Here is a 20,334-nt window from a genome sequence, read left to right on the forward strand (position 1 = left end):
GAAAGGTAACTCATAATACCCGGGAAGTCAATGCTAGGAAGTTGGTACTTACCTGCGAAAGACCTTATCAGATTTAAGCAATAATCGGTAAAGGTTCATATCAACTGGAAAATCAAGATGGAGTAAAATTATCAAGCAACTAGAACAAGACTCACCTCAAAAGGTATTACTGTTGAAGATCCTTGATGGTACTGAAAGTATGCGCTGCACTCTTTTTTCTTTCGTCTAGTTTTTGTCTAAAATGGATTTTTCTAGCAAGATTTTTTATGAGGCAACAACGTAAAGTGTACTCCAAAGAAGGATCATCAACAACAATAAAAACTCCAGTGTTCGAATTCTTATACTTTGCATCTGAATACTGGGAAAGAGAAAACTATTGTATATTAAAGCACTAAAAGTGTCAATGAAATCAAGGAGCGCTAGAACCGGGAACAATATCTTGAACTTAAAAATTCAGTTGCTATGAAAAACCTCGAGTCAGGACCGGGGACTATATGACCAGTCCCGTAAAAATAAGTAGTACAAGTTAGCCACATATATTGACAACTTTATTTACTTAAGTGAGTGTACAAAGTTTTTGGCTTATGTAAATGCACTTTTGAAAGATAAGGAATAAATAAAGTCTTTTTATTGTTATATCTTATTTCTTGTCCAAATAAAATAGTTTTTCCCTTCATTTGAATACTACTTAAACTTCAAATGCAAGTGGCGGAACGAACATGAGACGTCATTTTCAAGAATACCGTAAACATAAGGGTATCTATTATGAAACCCTCATAATTAAAGGGTATAAACCAAAAGTATGAATACCTGGTATTAAATTTAATCGGATGTAAAAATTTGTGGGCTTTATCAATAGAAAATTAAAAGATGTATTTTGCACAGAAGTTAAGTGAAAAAGATGTCTTTTATTCCAAAAACGCCCGTCCCATAGAGGTTGCGGCATAATTTCAAAAAAGAAAAAAAATAAAATATATTAATTTGCTTTATCAGCAGAGTTCGGAGGATGAGAAGTCTTCGCTGCATCTTTCATAGATGAAGATAGATCAGCATCGGGTTCGGCACCTTCACCCTTATCTTCATCGTCATCTTCATTTTCGGCCTCGATCTCCGAGGAATCAGAGCAAATGCTCGAGGATCGTGAAGCAGTAGGTCACGCAGGAATGTTCACGAAGGCAGTTGTCTCCAAGTCAAGGGCTTCAGCAATGCACTCATCTATGTTTGAAATGCCTTCTTTGGCATCTTCTCATTTTTTTTCCTTCTTACGTGATAAACTGCATGAGTTTTTTCAAGTAAGAAAGAATCCTCTTGATCTCGGAGTTTGGCTTAGAGCCTTTGGATTTTTGACTGCAATCGCTCGTTATCAACCTTCAAAATGTCATAGATCTGGGAAAGGTCAATATTGGTCTTCACATGTTTGTGATTTTTCTCCGTGACCCTTTTGAGCCTTTCCTTCATTCTTGTCCTCTTCTCCTCGACCGCAGAAGCTTCCTCGGTTTTGGAATGTAAGTTTACTTTAGATTGTTGATTTTTTTCCATGGAAGGAGACTCACATTCATTTTCCAAAGTCGCAACATCCTGTAACTCAGCCCACTTGACCTTCAACTCAGCAAGCTCAGCATGCAACTAAGTAGCCTCTTAGATATAGGCTATTTTTTCTTGCTCAGTTTGCTCCAACCGGGCTTTGTGTTCGCCCATATGAGCAAGACTTGCCTCTAAAGCTGGGAGGCGCTCAGCGGGTTGATCATGTTCAACAATAATTTGGTCCTGCTCAGCAGAAAGTGCATCTTTATCCAGGATCAACTTCTTTAAGCCCTCGAAGGAAAGGAGGTTAGCTTGTGAAGTCAAAGATTAGAGTTGCCAAAGATGATGGTTAGCAAGTGTATAGGAAAAAGAGAAGAATGAGATGATACATGAGTAGCAAGATGCATGTTGTTTTTGATTAAACATTCTGCAGAGAGACCATCCATTTTTCTCCAGTCCTTATCCAAAGCCAAATGCTTCACAAAGTTGGCTACTCCCACCGGTTTAAAAGGCAAATGGCATTCATCCGACATCAAAAAGGTAACATTGCGTTGTTAGGGTTCCGGACGGATGCCAAGAAGGCGTTTTCTATGTTCCCTTGATCGTATGATCGGAGGAACTCATATCTTCCTCTTGTTTAGTTAGGATTGGCGGTGAGGAAGGATCTGGTGATGAAATAGATGTTGGAGGAGCATCAGAAGCAGAACCCTTCTGAACGAAGGCAACAACTAGAGACCGGAAGCGGGATTCAGCATTTTTAACCAAGTCAAGCTCTGTAAAGAGTTCTTCTACATCCTCCGGTTGACCTGATGGAGCTCTTCTTTTTCTTCTTCTCTGAAGAGAAACAACTTCATCATCATCCTCGGTTTCATCTTCATCAAGGACCACATTGGACGGTCCTTCTGGGATCTCTTCTGTGACCTGAGGCTTCTCCTTTGCCTAAGCCTTAGAGATATGCTTTCTTTTTTTATTTTTTCCCCTTAGTCTGGGGACTTAGGGAAGATGTGCCTTCAACAGAAGCAAGAGCGGTATCACGATCCCTCTTCAGGTCAAGACCTTCTTGAATCTGTTGTTGGGCCATCTTCGGGTCATGTGAAACTACAATAGTGGGACAGACAGAAGATCCTTTCGGAAGGCCTACATGTTGTTAAAAGAAGTAAAAAATTATTTATTACATAAAGTTAAAAGTTAAGAAAGGAAAGGGAAAGTTTTTTCTCACCATGGTTCAAGGCCTTCCAGATAAACTTAATTGAAATTTTCTTCCACGTACGGGAGTCCGGTGTGGAAGTATCTAGAATTTTCTGAACCCGTTGGGTTAGGTTCTCAACTGCTGGAGGAACCCAAATGGTGGCTAAAATGAGAGAAAAGAAAGTTTAATTAAGAGGGAAAATTTCTTTAACACAATAAAGAAGGATATTAAGAAAGCTTACAAGTGTAGTTCTAAGATTCGGGGATAGGAGATGCTGACACCGGTAAAATGTCCTCGGAGAGACAACAATAAACCTCTCCATTCAATCACGGTCATTATCGTCATCAATACTGATGACGGTGGTATGGTGACCGCGTTTATTGTGTTTGATCATGCCTCCACGGAAAATCTTAGGCGCATAGAGGTTGATCATATGAGCAAGAGTAAGGTTTTCCTGAGCCCGAAAACATAGGAACTGAAGACAAGCCACTGTGTGCCATATTGCTTATCCTACTTGAACCAAACAAACTCGGTAGTTGCAGCAAGACTCCAAGATGATTGGGTATATTTTATTGCCAAGTCTTACTGTGAAAGGTTACGTGTAAACGTAAATGTACCCTGGTTTGCTGAACGTAATTCTCTCCACTTCACTGGGGAGCTAAAACCCGAATATTCTTCCAGCCACAATCTTTTTTTACGACAGGAATACTGGTCAGACGAATAAAAGATGGATATTCACCAACAGCTTTGTTTCTGTCGTTGTCGGGGTCAGAAGATTCCTTTTGAATATGGAGATTCATTTTGCAAGACAACTGAGAAGGGATGATCGTGTTAGTAGAGGGAGAACCGACTTTGGGTTTCTTAGACTTTTTCTTCTTGGATGGACCGCCACCGATGCAAGTCCTTGTGTAATCGAAGGAAGAAAAAGCAGAAAATATAATGATGGAAAGTATGAATTTGTAAAGTTTTTACTGAGAAAAGGAGAGTTGCATTAAAGCTTTAGGAAGACTCGGAGAAGAAAATTATGAAAGTGAAAGATGAAAGTGGTGAAAATGGAAGAAGTTTATAGGCGACAGAATGCAAGGACATCATTACCTAGGTAATTAGAGAAAATACTTGTCGAATCACGGGACAACACGTGCTCGTCTTATTAAATGCAAAGAGACGTGCGTCTTTTCAAGTGTCATAAACCATTCAAGAACTTTTCCGCCAAGAAAAGAGGACTAATCTATTTCTCGGTCACATCAAGTTGAGTCATTGGAAAGTAGATGACTATCTGTATGGGGTAAAATTAAGGAATGACAGATGGACGTTCGTCGAGTTGACACATGACAGTAAAGACATGTAGAATATGAGTCTGCAAATAGCTGACACCAGACAATTTGTATGAGTTCCGAAGACATTGAAACTGGAGGGGAGAATTTGAAAGTAAAATACCGGTTAAAGAAGGCAACATTAAAGGAGCAGTTGTTGTAAAGAATCCTAGCATTTACACTCAATTGCTATCAAGAGGGGTCTTTATTCACTTTAAAAATGAGCTTGATTTGGGGATCTTGTCTCCCGTATTTAACTATAAATAAAGAAATTTGTACTCGTTGAAGGACTTGAAATACTTGTATGAAAATGGCTATTATTACTCTCTTATTCTGCTAAACATGTTCTGCTACAATTTAGTTTTTGATATTGTTCTTGTTTCCGGAGAAGTTCAATTCAAGGCCCAGATTCGTCTTTTCTTTAATTATTCTTATTTTATTCAATTTTCTCTTCATTATTTTATTTTCTCATATCAATTTAATTTACGTGTTTATAAACCACGTTACAAATTCAATTGTATGATTTTACGGGTAAACACATATCATGTTAACTGTAGTATGTAATCAAATTTATAAAATATTTGTCTATGGTTTGATCTGATTTAAGGAATTTTTATTACCCGAAGAATAAAAGTATTTTTAAAGAATATTCTTAGTCTCATCCAAGAAAGAAATAGCTGGTTCTTGCAATGGGATTTCTCATTTGAAACCTTGTTTAATTCTAAGGGAAGAAGTCTATTGAACTCTGTGCATGGCGACAAGCTAAGTGCATGTAAGGTCAATGATTTTGGGAGTATCTATTGGCCAAGTATTACTTCACCTCTTCTTAGTTCAAGTTATTCTTTGTCCAGCTTCTTCTAAGTCTGCTCCCTGAAAGAAGGCGTTCTGTTCCACTATGCTTCTTTATGTCTTCGGTTCATTGTCGTTCTAACTTTGTATTAACATTTCTAAGTTTTTTAATTCTTTGAATTGGAATGACCCCAATAGCTGCAACAATAACAACAACCTAGTAGAATCTCACTTGAGCTAGTGAGGTATGGGGAGGGTAGAGTGTACGCAGACCTTACCCCTACCCCAGAGGGATAGAGAGGCTGTTTCGGGAGACCCTCGGTTCAGAGGGTGAAAAACTAGGCTCAAATTTTCGAAGCGGGAATTCTTTATCTTAGCATTTTGTAGAGAGGTTATTTCCGGGAGACTCTCGCTCAGAGGGTGAAAAACTAGGTTCAAATTTTCGAAGCAGGCAACAACAACAACAATCACCCAGTAGAATCCCACTAGTGAGGTCTGGGGAGGGTAGAGTGTACGCAGACCTTACCCCTACCCTGAAGAGGTAGAGAAGTTGTTTCCGGGAGACCCTCGGCTCAGAGGGTGAAAAACTAGGCTCAAATTTTCGAAGTGGGAATTCTTTATCTTAATGTTTGGTCTATGTAGCATTTTGTATTTTGTTCATGCTTTTGACATTATATTAGACAGCATGTCGGATTATATATTAACACATTTCTATAGAGTAGAATTTTAGGTCCATCAAAGTCTGGCTATCCAACTTAGAATGGATTCAAGACTTATTTTAGCAAGGAATTGGGCAAACTAATTATGTTGAGTCAAACTCTCAATTCACATACAGATTGCAAATAGAGTTGAATGAACCAAAAAGAACTCATAATATATGATGACAAGTACCACAATTGTACTAATAACTTCTGAGAATGGCTTGGACAAAATAGAAGAAAACTGGCACTAAAAACATTAAAAAGTTGAGGTGCAAACTGGCACTTCGTCTAAGATACAACAACTATATTAAGTTATTTTCACTTGTCTGCGGGAAGAGCGCCCTCACTGTCGCTATAGCAATTGGCAGAAGTCCTAAAATAGAAATCTGTTGCTGATCTGAGGTGCTTGTCCTAACTGTTATTTGCCCGCTTTTTTTGCTGTTTAATCCAGCCCTAACAGCCATCTTGGAATTCCTTCCTATGGAGAACTGAGATTGCAAGTTGCATCCCCATATGATGTCATTTCTCCATTTCATCAAAGAAAGGCCAAGTGAACTTTGGTCCTGGCCGACGGGGTAATCTTTCTCTCTCAGACGCAACTCTAAGTTAGCTCCATACGCTGAATTACCCTGAGACCTGATGGTGCCCGTACTTCCCACCACAACTAACTGCTTACCAATGGCGAACTGGTCCTCCAACTTCAACCCGGTCACCAAATTATCGTCCAATAAAGTAACGGATACCCCCGCAGCTGTTTTATTTGTTTTCAGATTTTTCACTTTTGTTTCTCCCTTCAAAATGTAGGCAAGTTGCTTTCCTACAGTTTGAATATCGAACCCCACCATAGTTGATCCTTTCTCCCAAGTCTTTGCTGAAACAGATGAATCCAAGTGGATGTTGAACTCTTTCTTGTCTTTTGTGAGCTGAAGAGCTATTACTGCAGGAAACTGACCTGCAATGGCGAGGTGATCCTCAATGCTCACGCCATCATATCCACAATCGTGGTCCCAGCCCTGGGAGTCCATAACAGGCCTAGCAAGAAGTTGAGACGAAGGTTCTAAAGACCGGTATCTATAAGCCGGATTGTCCCCATCAAAAGAATATGGGAGCGCCATGTCAGGTAATGGGATTGCTACTCCTGCCACGCTCCCTGTTTCCTGGTCAGCACCTTCTTCCATGTAATCACCTATCTCTGTTTTGCCTTTCTTCTTCCTGTCCCTAAGCCTTTTTAACTCCTCCCTCCATTGCTTCTTCTGAAGTAGCTTCACACGGTAATCATACTCGTCAAAATATGCTCTCTTTTGCTCCTTGCTTAGCTTTGCAATCTGAGATTTCCTCAAAGGTCTGAAAGGTGGAAGGTTATCATACTCTTCTTCAACTTCTTGGTCGGTATCAGATGTATATTCCAGCTCAATGTCTGAGTCCATATCGTCACCACCTTGATTGCTAGACATTTTAGGATGAACATTTGATTGTAACAGTGAAGATAAAAAGTAAGGTAAAGGAAGTGAACGCATGCGGAAGCCAAAAAGCTTTCTGTGGTCAGGAAAATCCTGATCTTTCATGATAGAATCTACCTCTGACAAAATCTTCATCGAGTAACACAAAAGCAGTAGCTGTGATCTCCAGTTTTCTCCATTTGGGAGCAATATTTCTCCTTTTTCATTCTTTGGACTGAGTGGGTGGTTTTCAACAAGTGAAAATGGACGGCTCGTCAACCCAGCATCCATCGTGTGTGAATCACCAATGGAGTGATTAATTAACTGTTTAATGATACGTGAGCGCTGAGCAACAAATAATTCATAGCTTACAGGATACCCCGCGGGTCCATCTGGAGGACTTGAAGCAGCATGTGTAAGGGTAACTATGGCATTACGCCATATTGATGGACCAAGATAATTACTGACGGACTTCAATAATGGTACATCACCAAGATCTCTAGATTGTGTGTCAATGCGGTCAACATAAAGGACTACATCAGGACTGCGTTTCTTCATATATTTCTTTATGGACAGCAAAGTTCTACGGTTAATGGATTGTTCCGGCAGGGAAGAACTGAGACCAGGAGTATCTAAGATGTTCAATGTAACTCCATTCAGTTGTCCAATTATCTCCTTCACATTTGTAGTTGCAGGCACAAATGCATCTACTATTGCTTTGGCTTCACCAAAGATAGAGTTTATTGTAGAACTCTTACCAACTCCAGTTTTACCAATAACAAGGATATTCAGAGAAAAGTTCAAACTGTCTGGATCCTCTGCTTCTAACTCCATTGCTACCTTCTCGGCCGAGGCAAGGCTATATGCTTGAGAGGCTGACTTCCCTGCCGCATGAACTAACTGGTATAAGACCTGTGCAGATACAGAATCTTCAGGAGACCGGTTTAGCTTGTGGATGAGCCGCAAATATTTCACTCTTAACTGTTGTAATTTCTCAAGTTTCTTTGTTTCTTCTTCACTCAAAATTTCTTCTGATATACCTTCAGTCTTATTCTCGGATAGGGTGAGACTATCTGCATTGGTTGGCTGAGCAGGTCGAGATGAGTGAAATGTGGATCCCGAGCTCCTAGGTAGCTCCAGAGAAAAAACCCGTGTACCATCAGCAGATGGAATTGTAACATTTCTACCTTCAGGTCCAACACCGGCAGCAGCCATCAGCAGCGCTGCCAGTGCTTCTGCATCAAACATCTCTTTCCCTTCACTTTCTCTGCCTGTGTCTACCTCCTCATCTGAGTCTGTCACAATCTCACCATCAACCTTTGGTAAATGACCCCGAGACACCTCTCCATCATAGTCGGCCGTGGCTATTCGTTGGTCCAACTGATCAATGATAAGTTTCATATCATCTGATCGTTCAAAGGTCAAACATTCATCATTTTCACGTAAGAGTGAGACTTCTTCATTTTTGAACAATTTGACAGGATCAAAGTCTTTGCAGCTGGTTTCTAAGTAGTCTGGATTTAAACAATCCTCTGTGTGCTGTGCTTTATCTGATAACTTTGTCACGTCATCTTCCACTGTGGAGGACCAAGTTACATCTGATGAAGAGCTAGGACTAGAATATACCTGTTCTTCAGGTGCCGGTGGTACAGAAGTTTCAGTGCATTCCAAGCTCTCTACTTCACTATTCTCAGTGGGTTTATGATAAGATTCAGCTTCAGTTTCAGTTTTAGTGGCAATATCCTGACGATCACTTCCTTGATAAATCTCTTCCTCCTTACTCGCTAAATTCTGACTGTTCCCCGAAGCTCCAGTAAGCAAGACAACGCTGTTTCCACAGTTCAATTCATCAGCTTCAAAGTTTGATACTCTATTTTCTTCCCTTGGGCTGTTGTAAGTAGTATCAAAAGGCTTAACATCACGAAACAAATCTGCACTTTTTGGCTCTGCATTACTATCAAGAATTTGACTTGCTTCTGTCAAAAGCTTTTCGTCATTGTCTAACTCTTGTTCCAACAAAATAGATACTTTACTTGCAACCTGATACACAACTTCTCCTCCTTCAAAAGTACCATCGGCATCACCTCCCTCCGTTATAAGATTCTGAACAGTGTCACTTTCAGCTTTATCCTCTGCTTTAGTCAAGATCAAGTCCTCTGCCATTCCAGATTTTATCACATTTGCAAGCTCTAATTCACCCTCCTCGCCATCCGAAACATCTGAGATTCTAACTTTAGGGGCACAATCTAACCTCTCCAACACCAAAGCATTTGGAATTCTAATGGCACCAAGAACATCATTCTCTTCCGGCAAACCGGTGCTCAAGTACTCATCTTCACTGTCCCAAGACAACTGTGCACGAATGCCTCGAGTTGGAATCAAAGGAATCGCACTATCAACAACAGCAGTTCCAGCAAAGGAAACATCTTTATCAGACCCCTCCAATGATGTTCCTGTAGCTACCACCTCATTCTCCCCATCCACAACAAAAGGCCTATCACTATATTCATCAATACTATCAAGTCCTTCAACAATTTCCCTATCTTTTACAAAAGGTCTATCAATATATTCGCCATTACTATCTAGTCCCTCAATGGTTTCTGCATAAGGGTCAGTTAAAGAAGACCTAGAGTCATCATATTCACCCACACTGCTACCAGTTCCTTCATCTGGGGTTTTCACAAATGGTCTAGAAACAACAAATTGGTTAACAAAATGAGTTTTTTCAAGATTTTGCTCATCAGGGTCAGACAAAAATAGCCTCTCAGAAGCAGTCTCAAAATCATCCTCACCGCTAACAAAACCTTCAGACTCAAAACCAGTGTCACTACCATAATAACTGCTTGTGGAACTAGTATTCTTTTGTCCATTAGAGTATTCAAAGTCAGAATCATCAACAGTAAGAGGAGCTCTAATACCTGTAAAAAGAGGGACCTTTGCAGGAGGTGGGGTCCCTTGTATTGTGGAAAGTGGAACACCATAAATCTTTGAGTCCATTGTCACAAACAATATTTTCTTTTCTTTAGTCCCTACCTTTCTTTATATAAAAACATACACAAGAACACAAAAAAGTAGAAAAGGAGTATCAAGAAAATTTGAAAAAGATTGAATCTTGGGGCTTTGGAAAAGATGGTGATATATGGGGTTAGGTTAGGGTTTGTTTTTTGGGGTATTTCAAGATTGGTGTTTTGTGTTTGTTGTTGTTGGTGTTTTTGGGGCTCATAATTGGTTTTTTGGGGTATTTGGTAGGTATAGTGGTTAGAGGAGAAGCTTACACATGAACATAGATAAGGCTGGGGGTTGTAATTTTCTTGGAGGTCTTTTCGGCTCATTTGAAAGTTGAAACCTTCTTTTTGTGTTTTATTGCATGCGTATATTGTATAATAATCATACACGTGCGGGTCACGTGTCTCCTTTAATTTCCTTCCAAAACTTTCTAAAAAACGAACGTGGATTGTAACTTCTTTTCTCTACTTCAATTGCTAAATTTTGTGCAAGTTCTTCTTATATTATTTGTCACTTCCTTTTTAATAGATTTTAAGTTGTCATTGTTGCTATTTGTTCGAAAATGGTAACATTGTTTTTGTTGTTATTTTTATTAGTGATGAATGAATTAACCGATAACAAGTTATGAGGTTGTATAATTTTGACTTCTCGATATATAGTTAACTGACAGAAAGGAAAAGAAAAAGAAAGAATCATTAATGATTTTGATTTTAGATGTTAATTCTTGAAAATTTTGTAAATTGATTAAAACAATCAATGAATATGGCATGGCAAATGTGTTGCACATGTAGGGTACTACTGTGAGAATTTCTCATTTTCTCTCCCTCGTATGAAGCTTTCCTGCCCTTTATATGCTAGCTGTTAAAGAAAAAAGTGTGAAAGAATAATCACCACTTAGATCTCATGTAAAAAAGATGAGATATTCCCACGGTAAGAATAATACACTAGCAGTAAGAAAGAAAGCTAGGAATTCCATAAAGGTAGAAGGACAAAGTTTCAAATTTACCTTAATCCAAAGAATGCACAAGAACAAACCACCCCAACCTAATTGATAATACAGTTCTTGGCAAAATGTCTATAGTTAAAACGATTTGCATTAAATTTACAGTAAAAAACTACCGATGTATTAAAGCTCAAATTCAAATTGGTTCCTAACCTGATCAGAGACCACTACATATTTGGAACGAAGACACAAAAAGCCTAAAAACGAAAAGAGCTCTTTTCGACGTTCGATGTAGTATTTGTTCCTTTATATGAACTTGCACAGAATTTCTAGTTTCCTGTGTTTGGTAAACAAAAAGCTTTCTTGTCAATGGAAATTCAGTGGGGATTCACCTCATAAAATGAGCAGCACAAAATGTGAAACCTAAAAATCATTACACGGGACACCATTTGTGGGGCAAGAACCTCATATTTGTTTTACAACTAATGCCAGAGAGAAATCAACGTCACAGAAAAACCATAAGCCAACACTTCAACCATCAATTTTCCTTTTCTTCTTTGATTTTTGTTCTTGAGATTGATCCAAGGACCCTGAAGTCAATGCACTATGATCCCTTCCTGAATCTTGAGCAGATTGGTCATTGGATTTCGCAGGGCCATCACGGTGTTTCCTCTTGGTAGACTTTGATGGTTCCCCTGCCTCAGACAGAGAACTTCTGTTTCTGCTATTGGAAGGAGTATAGCCACTCGCTGTTCGCATACTTCGGGTCCTGTTACTTTGAGTAGGAGTTGCAAAGCGACGAGATGAATTGGTCAATGTAGTAGCAGACGACCTCTGAGCCATCTGCTTCAAGTTTATGCTGTTCTGTTTAAGCTCACTTGGCTCTGGGTAACGGATAAGGGAAACACGCCGTGAAATTTTCCCAGCTGCCAAAACATGCAAAAGCATCAGAATTGGTGTGCCTAACCAATTCACAGTGAGGGGGGAAAAGATGCATCTGAAGGAACCTCATGTGCATATGAGACAAATAGTTTATTCCCCAAGTAAAAAGATCATACAATAGTTTCATATAAAAGATGTAGTCATGCACAGAAAAAGCGTTATACTTAACATCAGAGACGGTCTTGAAGAAGTGGGCACTAATTGACTAGATTATACTATTTGAATGCAGTCCACACTATGCAGTCTCTTTCCAAGAAGAATTTCCTTGACAAATAAAAACTGGAGTCACAGGTACAATCTAGGAGCAAATATCTTAGAATTGACCAGTTGAAGTTCTTTATACTGGTCCGCAAAACTACTTCAAAAACAAATTCACCATCAAAATCTGCTCAAAGCCTTTTCGCTGTTTATCTGGGAATTAGCAGCGGTTGGATCATGTAGAGGTTCACACTACGGAACCAACAATAAGTTTTACCAAAAATTAAACAAAAGCGGAGCACAAGTAGTTGGATCGTGTAAGACAGTACGAGTTCCACGCAATTAAGAGAGAGCAATAAAATTTGAAACAAAAAGAGCAAGTCATATTAACATAGTACAGCAAATTGAAATCATCAAAGATACTGAGTCACATTAGCTTCAGTACTCACATGACAACAATGCGCGGCAGAACATAATGGTCCGCCCTACTCAGAAATTAATTCCACGCCGTAACAGAGAAAAATAAGATTATGAAGCATGAAGCCTCATCTGTCAATAGAATAGCTTTGGCTTGAACAACATCACAAAAGAACATATAGATAGAGATGCCATATCCAAAGGGACATTACACGTTTCGAGTGTTGTGAGATTATACGAGTGAATAAGCAGATATATGTATAGCAATATGCAAAGGAACTTTGTATTATGAAAGAAAATGCCGAGTAGGAGTTACCAATTTTTGTCTCAGACTCAGAAGATAGAAAGACCGTCGCATCTGGGTCCAGCGCTCTACAACTGACCACTTCATACGATTTACCTGTTACAATCATTGAGCAAAATGTTAGGAAAGAATCTTTCATTATCCTAAAAAGCCTATATGAACGCTAGACACTGAGGTGGGGAGATGACCACAATTAGATATAAATGTTATTCTTAAGACTATACTTTCCAGATGACTCCTCAAAGCTGCCCATATGCCCATCATGATGGAGCTTCAACGAAACTTCCCTCCCATCAAAATCTGGATGCTGGAATAGCCAATTGGAAATGCAATAACACAGAACTGATATAAGTGATAGTGACTGAAAATATACTAACACGTCCTACATTAAGAGTGATTCTGTTCAAATTCAATTACTAAGCAAATCATAATTAGTCAACTCACAGACCATGGTAACTTCAGTGCATGAAAGTCAAAATTCATGTTCTACTATGTCCCATCACCAATCCTCTCAAGTAAGCTCACTCTGTTTGGAAACTAGGGAAGGATGGGAATCCCTTGTTGTTGCTAGTTCAGAGAAGAAACAGAGACAGAAAATCTCTCGATTCATTGGGTATTTTTCACTAAAGTGAGGGAAATTATTAATTTGAATAATCTTCTTTTTTCCTTTATCCTGATAAAGTAATTTTTTTATCTTTAGCCAACCAAATATTCACTTAGAGACTTCAGCAGCTGATTTTCCTCCCTGAAATCTCTTCTTTGCTCCCTAACCACACGAAGAAGAGAAAATGTCTCAATTTCTTAATCATTTTCCACTCTTTACCCCTTCCTTCCCAATTTCCAGACAAAACATCAATTTAAGGATTAGAAAATTATCTTCTAGATGATGAAAGAAATTCTTTGTTTTTTTTTCCTTTTCATATTAAAATAAGACCTCATAGATGAGCAAAGGCATCAAGGAGATGCATACATGGGTGAAGAAGAGAACTAAGATTGAAACAGAGACGAATAATGTACATTAGACTATGATAATGTGACTAAATGTATATAGATATTGAAAGTACCTTGATCTCCTATTATCCAATTATGAATTGAATGATTAAAAAAAAAAACATGCACCTTATTACATCCTAGTGAATCTTACTTGATTTAAGGGCCATTGGATAAGCCAGAGCTCGGTTGAGTCTGCTAAGTTAAGATTAATTAGTGAATCCTTTTTGACCTCCTCAAATTCTGGGGGAGGTTTGTAGTTAAGTTCTTTCGGAGGATCCATAATAATGAAATATAATCAATAAGAACGTTTATTCTCGAAGATTGCAGACCAAGCACCTCCTTAACCACAGGCCTGCACAGAAAAGCAAAATCAGCAATTCAGCATAAGATAGCTCAGAATTGGAAAATAATTGGAGAAATAGATCTTTGAACATAGCAATAAAATAAACAATCCAATCGTAAACTTACTAAGACTATCAAAACTGCAGCGGGTTAAATTTGAAAAGAGTTGCACAGGCACAAGCCTATCGGATGCTCCAATCACTTGAACTTCGAAACACAAACTTCTACTAATTAATTTTAGAATATTGGATGAGGGCAATCCCCAGTGGTGGATGTAGCTACCAAGCTATGAACCCAGTAATTTTTATACAGAGTTCAGATATATATGTAAAAATCTTTAAAATTTCAATTAATATCACGTTTTGAACCCATAAATTTTAAAAGTGCAACGGGTTTACTGATAAGACCATAAGGACAACCCATCAAGTTAAAATCCTGAAATCCGCCTCTGGTAATCCAAGTCACCTACGCCCCAGGCTACTTTGTACTTTCTGTCTGATTAACTAAGTTCAGTTTCCTTGACTCACTGGGGTAATCCTTGTTAAAATCATTACATGGTTTGGATTGTTCAGCTTTTCTATTTACCTTAATATGATTCTTGTTCTAAATAACAGGATAGCGAAATAAATCATCATCCAAATAGAGGTACTGCCAATGATTTATTACCCTATTCACATACTGTTTCTTTTCCCCAAATGATGTACTCTCATTCACAAATAGAAATGATAAAACTAGCAAATAGGAGGAGTCCAGTAAAGCAGCCACTACAATTTAGAAGCAATGCTTTTCTATTATATGCAGAAGCAGACACTAAAATGCTTTTGGAGCAACATGCTTATGGTTTCCACTTTGTACACTATTACATATATTAAAGAGAGAGAGAAAGAGAGATTACCTGCGCCGGAGATTGGAGAGCAACCGGGTGGCGGAGCGAGGCAAGGGCGGCTCTAGGGTAAGGTAGGCGAAACCGCCTTAGGCCCCCAAATATTTAAGGACCAAAAATATATAATATATAATTTATAATAATATATAAATATTTTTTAAAATTTGATAGAGATAGGTTTGAATGAGCTACTCCATCCCATCCACCTTATTTTTTTTATTTTTTTCACACATATTAAAAAATTTATTTTTTAATTAACTATATATAGGATATACTTGTTGCGCGTGTATTCTATCTCGATAATTATAAATTTTTAAAATTATATAAAAATTTAATTTAACTTTGTTTTTTTCAATTTAAAAGGCGAACGGCATTTAGCAATGCGCTTTGCGCGTATATGTATATCAATGAGTATTCAATTAAAGGAATATTATTAAATAATAGGAGTATATTTTAGTTACAAAATAAAATTAAAAAGTATGAGTTTTTGAAAATGATTAATGTTGATTGTATTTAGATAGGTCAATAGAGGAAGAAATTGTGCCATATAATCCTCAAACATATAATGCGAACACTGATAATAAAATATTAATATAAAAATAAATTCAAATAACACATATATTTTACCCATACTTTGATCTAGCTTCTTCGTCGTCTCACAAGAATGCCAAGTTTATCAAATTGATAATCAATTTGTATATCAAGAAATATAGTTCATCATCAATTTATCAAAATCTTAAGTGGACACAACTCTAGTTGAATTCAAAGATCATTATAAGCTAAAACTTAAATATTAGTACAATAAAATAAGATTGTCTTAGTTATTTTTCTTTTCTAATAATTATATCGAGCTTTTTAAATACACCATTTTATTAGTTATGGTCAATGAACTATTATCGCCATTCACGAAAAAGTGTTCTAACTTTAGTTTGTGTTTGAGTTTGTTAGCTGAACCAAATTTTAAAGAATAAACAATTTTCATATTTATCTGACATTTGCCCAAACTTATCTTGCAATATAGCATTTTTTTTTTCTGAAACAATTAAATTCTTCCTCAAGTATCCCTTCATATAATAATTTCAGAAAAAGTGTTCTTCTTTTTCTTTCAGAAAAAGCATATTCTCTTTTATGTTTTTGGTTATTAAATAATATTACAATGAATTTTAAAATGCTAGTACCGTGAAAGTATTATCTAAAATGAGATTTAAGCATCATATATATCAATAAAGAAAAATAGAGTTTGAGAACCTAAAATATCCTTGAATATAAAAGGAGTGTCGACTAATATTATCGATTTTAGTATCAATTAGTTCTTACTTATTCTTTGTAGGAGTTCCTACAAATAGATCAAATAAGAAAATATTAATAAAATATTTTTAGTTAATTTTAAAGTTTTAAAAATATTAAAAACTATTTAATGATGATTCGTGTTATCCATCATTAATGATTAAATGTTTTATATTAAAATAGCAAATAAATTGGCCACCTTACGCTTTTTATGCATACGTGAAAAATTAGAATTTGTATTACTCACATGGTCCCAAAAAAAACAAATTAGAATTTGAAAACATTCTTAATGGTCTTAGGTGTTTAATTCTACAAAATTAAGATGAAGACAAAAACTTGGGAAATAGTTTTCATTACATAATAATTCCTAACGTCTCAAAAACTTTTTTCTTTCCTTTTACATGTAATGCTATGATTTAACTCCAATCTCGTTGGGTATTCAAGAGAAGAAGCTGATAACAATTAACAACACTAACTTTATGAAATTTAATGAAAGTAAGACTAAAGAAAAATAGTTACACAATTTTAATAAGGAAAAATTTATAAGTAAAATCTTATTCAATTTTAGATTCCTACGTATTAGGAGTTTTTGCCTAGTTTAAATAAGGAATCATTTAATAAATAAAATTTAGTTACTTTTAAAGTCCTAAATATTAGAAAAATAATTATATTATAATTATAATTTTATCTAGTGTGAACTCTATTTTTAAAGGGTAAAAAGAATGAACGACATTTCACTAAGGGTTTCGTATTTTTAATATAGTACTAGTCTTAGTATACGCGCTTTGCGCGCGTACCTAACTCAATGAAAAATTTATTTAAGATTTATCGTTGAGTTATAAAATAAAAATATAAGCTCTTAAAAATAATGAATGTTGTATAACTAATAAAAAATAAAAGTGCTCCACGAAAATACTCAATATTCAGCTTTAAATGCTTTCAAAGAATGACTAAAGTTAGAATGGAAAGTGTTTATTTAATTTGGAAGTTTTATTATTTAAGTGAGATTAGTATTTAAATAATATTAACTAGCTATCTCATACCAAATTTTAGGTATTTAATTGCAATTATATTTTTATTCGATAAGAATTCTTTTTCAAATAGTAAAAAATCGATTAGGTGAAAAATCATGACATGTTCCAAAAAAAGCAAATGAAAATTCTTTGTAAATCTAAAAAATTTAAGAATCACTTTATATCATAAATGAAGTCTACAATTGAAATACCCTTTTAGAAGCCATAATTATAGTCAAGAAAGTCGCTTATATTTAGCTAAATTTAATACAACCTAGAGAAGTTAAAAGATCTCATAAATTATCTTGTTAGAATAATTGATAATTTTGGAGTTTGTTATTGATTTCTGTTCAATATTCCAAATAATTGTAATTGCTAATTTAAAAGATTTGAAAACTAAAATTATAATATAGAATACTATTATTAGTGGAATAGACTTCTATATATTTTTAAATATTCTAATATACAAGAATTTCATATAAATCAGAACGTATAAAGGTTTTTAAAAAGTTGGACCACTTCCATGTTATCCAAAGCCAAACGCACTTCCTCTTTCTTTAATGTTCTTATTCTCTGCTTTATTTATTTTATTTATTATTTATAAATAATTTAAGTGTAAATTTTATATAAGGTAAAATATTAATGATATTAATGTTCTAAATGTCATATTAGTTAATGCAGTTCAAATAAGGAAAAAATTTATTATACAAACTCCTAAATGTTAGGGAATTAATTAAATGACTATTTTGTAATATTAGAAAAATAAGCAAGGGACTATTTTATCCAGTGTGACCTCTACTTTTAAAGGGTAAAAAAGGCGAACGACATTTTGTTAAGTATTTTCGTACTTTTAATATAGTATAGATAAATTAGCAATGAAATTGACTATATTTACCTATACTATCTCTTTACATTTTTTTTTTTTTTAAAATATTTGACATAATACCATTTTGAGATTTGGGATGTGATGATTAGCAACTCCCACTACTCGAAGCAACCGGCAGAACGCATTGAAAACTTTGTGAGCATCAAAGACTATTTCAAATTTTCAATAAGAAATCTCAATTTGTCATGTAATTTCAATTTAAAAAACGTCAACGAACTATAAAATGGGGCAAATCTTTGTTGGTGCTGAATTGGATCTCGAGTGACGGAATAAGGCGGTCAGCCACGGTCGAAGCTTGGCTCTAACCGATAGGCTAGCAGTAAGCTTGGCTACCCGGAAGAAGAATAGCCCCGCTCTCTAGCCGACTGATTCCGTTAATCGTATAAACGGGAGGAAACGTGTCACATCAGAGGGAACGATCAGAGGTGTCCTCTAATTACCACGGCGAGGCTGATTCCTCTTTTAGTAGACTCAACTATGAATATTTATGAAGAAATGAATGTCGGGCTCTTTCTTTCACTGCTAACCCTAAGAAGTTTCAACATGCTGAAACTTTCTATTTTGTCGAGCCCCGAGCTTGTGGTCCTCCTTTGAGTGTGGGTTTAATTCATTAAAAATTTCAACATTTCCTCTCCAGTTTTATTTTACAAAAATAATTAACATGAATTGTAGGAGATGAAATGATTATCAGATTTTATAACAAGTAGTTTGTGGACTACTAGAGAAGTGAAACGCCAATATGAGATGGATGAAATAAATATAACACATACTCCAACACTATTTACTCCAAGGGCAATTTTGAAGAAAAAAAATTCACTCTTGAAATATGAAAAAATTAAATATTTTGAACCACAAAAAAATGGTCAAAAATCAAATAAAGTGGACGGAGGAAGTAATATGATAAATCTTTTCTCTCATTAAATTAAACAATATATTTACCTTTTTATCAATTTACTTTTCTTCTACGTATACTTTTTTCATATTTCTCCCGATTTTACTTTCTAATTTTACCTCAGATTCTCTAAATTAGCTATTCCTTTTGGGCACATTCATACGTCAAAAAGCAAGTTCTTTTGTGTCTCTTTTTTTAACTAAGTAATTTTCGAGGCAAGTGTCGCCATGTTAAAAAAAACTAGATGAGTAATGCGCTCACCTCTTTATTATTTTCACTTAATACCATATTTTTATATAAAGGAGAATTTAATATCATGACGTGCGTCTATCCGACACATCATGCGTATGCGTTGCGCTCTCATATTAGGCCATTTTATAGTCTTATTATTCTATGAATTTTATGAAAACAGTTCGAGGGTCTTTTGATATATTTTAATTTTAGCCACCAATTTCATTAATTTCATTGAGACCATTGTCGCACGAACATGTTGTTCAACCAACTTCATTCGCATTTGTTAACTGAATGGCACATTCGTTGTCTTTAGTGTTCTTGTCATTGTTGTCTTATCTTAATTGGAACTTTATAAAATTTAATTGAGAATGTTAAGAATGGATTGTGGCTCAGGAGGGAGCCTAGTAAAACCTTGATTTAGGTCCTCGAGATTTTGGGGCTCAAAAAAATTTTAATAGTGAATTTTATGATTTTATTTTAGCTTAGACGATATTAAAGTTTGCAGGAAAAAAAAAGTATACAAAATTTTATAAAAAAGAAAGAAAAAGAGATTGTATATTCTTTAACAGTAAAATACTTTAGAACCTTGAATTAAACTACTTATATTTTTATATTGGTAAATATAATTTTTTTTACAACAATATCAAAGGAATTATATTGTAAATACATGCCTAATATTTTATTTATTCAAATTATTGTTTACTAATATAAATAATATTATTACTACATGTAACGACCCAACCGGTCGTTTTGATCCCTAGCACATCGTTCGGCGGTTTGAAACCTTGAGTAGCTTCACTTCAGGTATTATGACTTGTACGTGTGGTCGGAATTGAATTTCGGGAAATCTGGAGTTGATTTAGAAAGAAAATTCACATTTCAGAAGCTTTAAGTTGGAAGAATTTACTAAGGCGTGATTTTTTAGTAAACGACCTCAGAATCAGGATTCGAAGGTTCCAACAGGTTCGTATAATGATTTTGGACTTGAGCTTGTGTCCGGATCGGATTTTGGATGATCCGGGAGCGTTTCGACGCCTAT

The 20,334-nt window shown here is 35.8% G+C and overlaps 2 protein-coding genes and 1 non-coding gene across 5 annotated transcripts; all 3 read right to left on the bottom strand.

Moving 5' to 3' along the window:
• Positions 1-5,663: 5,663 nt before the first annotated feature.
• On the bottom strand, positions 5,664-10,291 carry LOC104110713 (translocase of chloroplast 159, chloroplastic). Its single transcript, XM_009620253.4, has one exon. It carries the CDS (start codon positions 9,950-9,952, stop codon positions 5,819-5,821), a length of 4,134 nt encoding a protein of 1,377 aa, XP_009618548.1. The 5' UTR covers positions 9,953-10,291; the 3' UTR covers positions 5,664-5,818.
• Positions 10,292-11,246: 955 nt separating this feature from the next.
• LOC104110712 (mediator-associated protein 2) lies at positions 11,247-15,118 on the bottom strand. 3 transcript variants are annotated; one of them, XM_070186133.1, is made up of 5 exons: positions 14,996-15,118; positions 13,910-14,110; positions 12,993-13,072; positions 12,778-12,860; positions 11,247-11,830 (listed from the first exon to the last, which is right to left on the bottom strand). In XM_070186133.1, the coding sequence occupies exons 2-5, from the start codon at positions 14,036-14,038 to the stop codon at positions 11,436-11,438; spliced, it is 687 nt and encodes a 228-aa protein (XP_070042234.1). In that variant the 5' UTR covers positions 14,039-14,110; positions 14,996-15,118; the 3' UTR covers positions 11,247-11,435. The 3 variants fall into 3 exon arrangements, with proteins under 3 accessions (XP_070042234.1, XP_070042235.1, XP_070042236.1); XM_070186134.1 differs by having other exon boundaries at positions 12,778-12,861; positions 12,990-13,072; XM_070186135.1 differs by lacking the exon at positions 12,993-13,072 and having other exon boundaries at positions 12,778-12,861.
• Positions 15,119-16,669: 1,551 nt separating this feature from the next.
• On the bottom strand, positions 16,670-16,784 carry LOC117280167 (small nucleolar RNA snoR97). The gene has a single exon (XR_004510654.1). It is a non-coding gene; the product is annotated as a small nucleolar RNA snoR97 (small nucleolar RNA).
• Between the last annotated feature and the right edge of the window lie 3,550 nt (positions 16,785-20,334).

This window comes from Nicotiana tomentosiformis, chromosome 9 (assembly GCF_000390325.3).
Source record: "Nicotiana tomentosiformis chromosome 9, ASM39032v3, whole genome shotgun sequence".
Taxonomy (NCBI): Eukaryota; Viridiplantae; Streptophyta; class Magnoliopsida; order Solanales; family Solanaceae; genus Nicotiana; species Nicotiana tomentosiformis.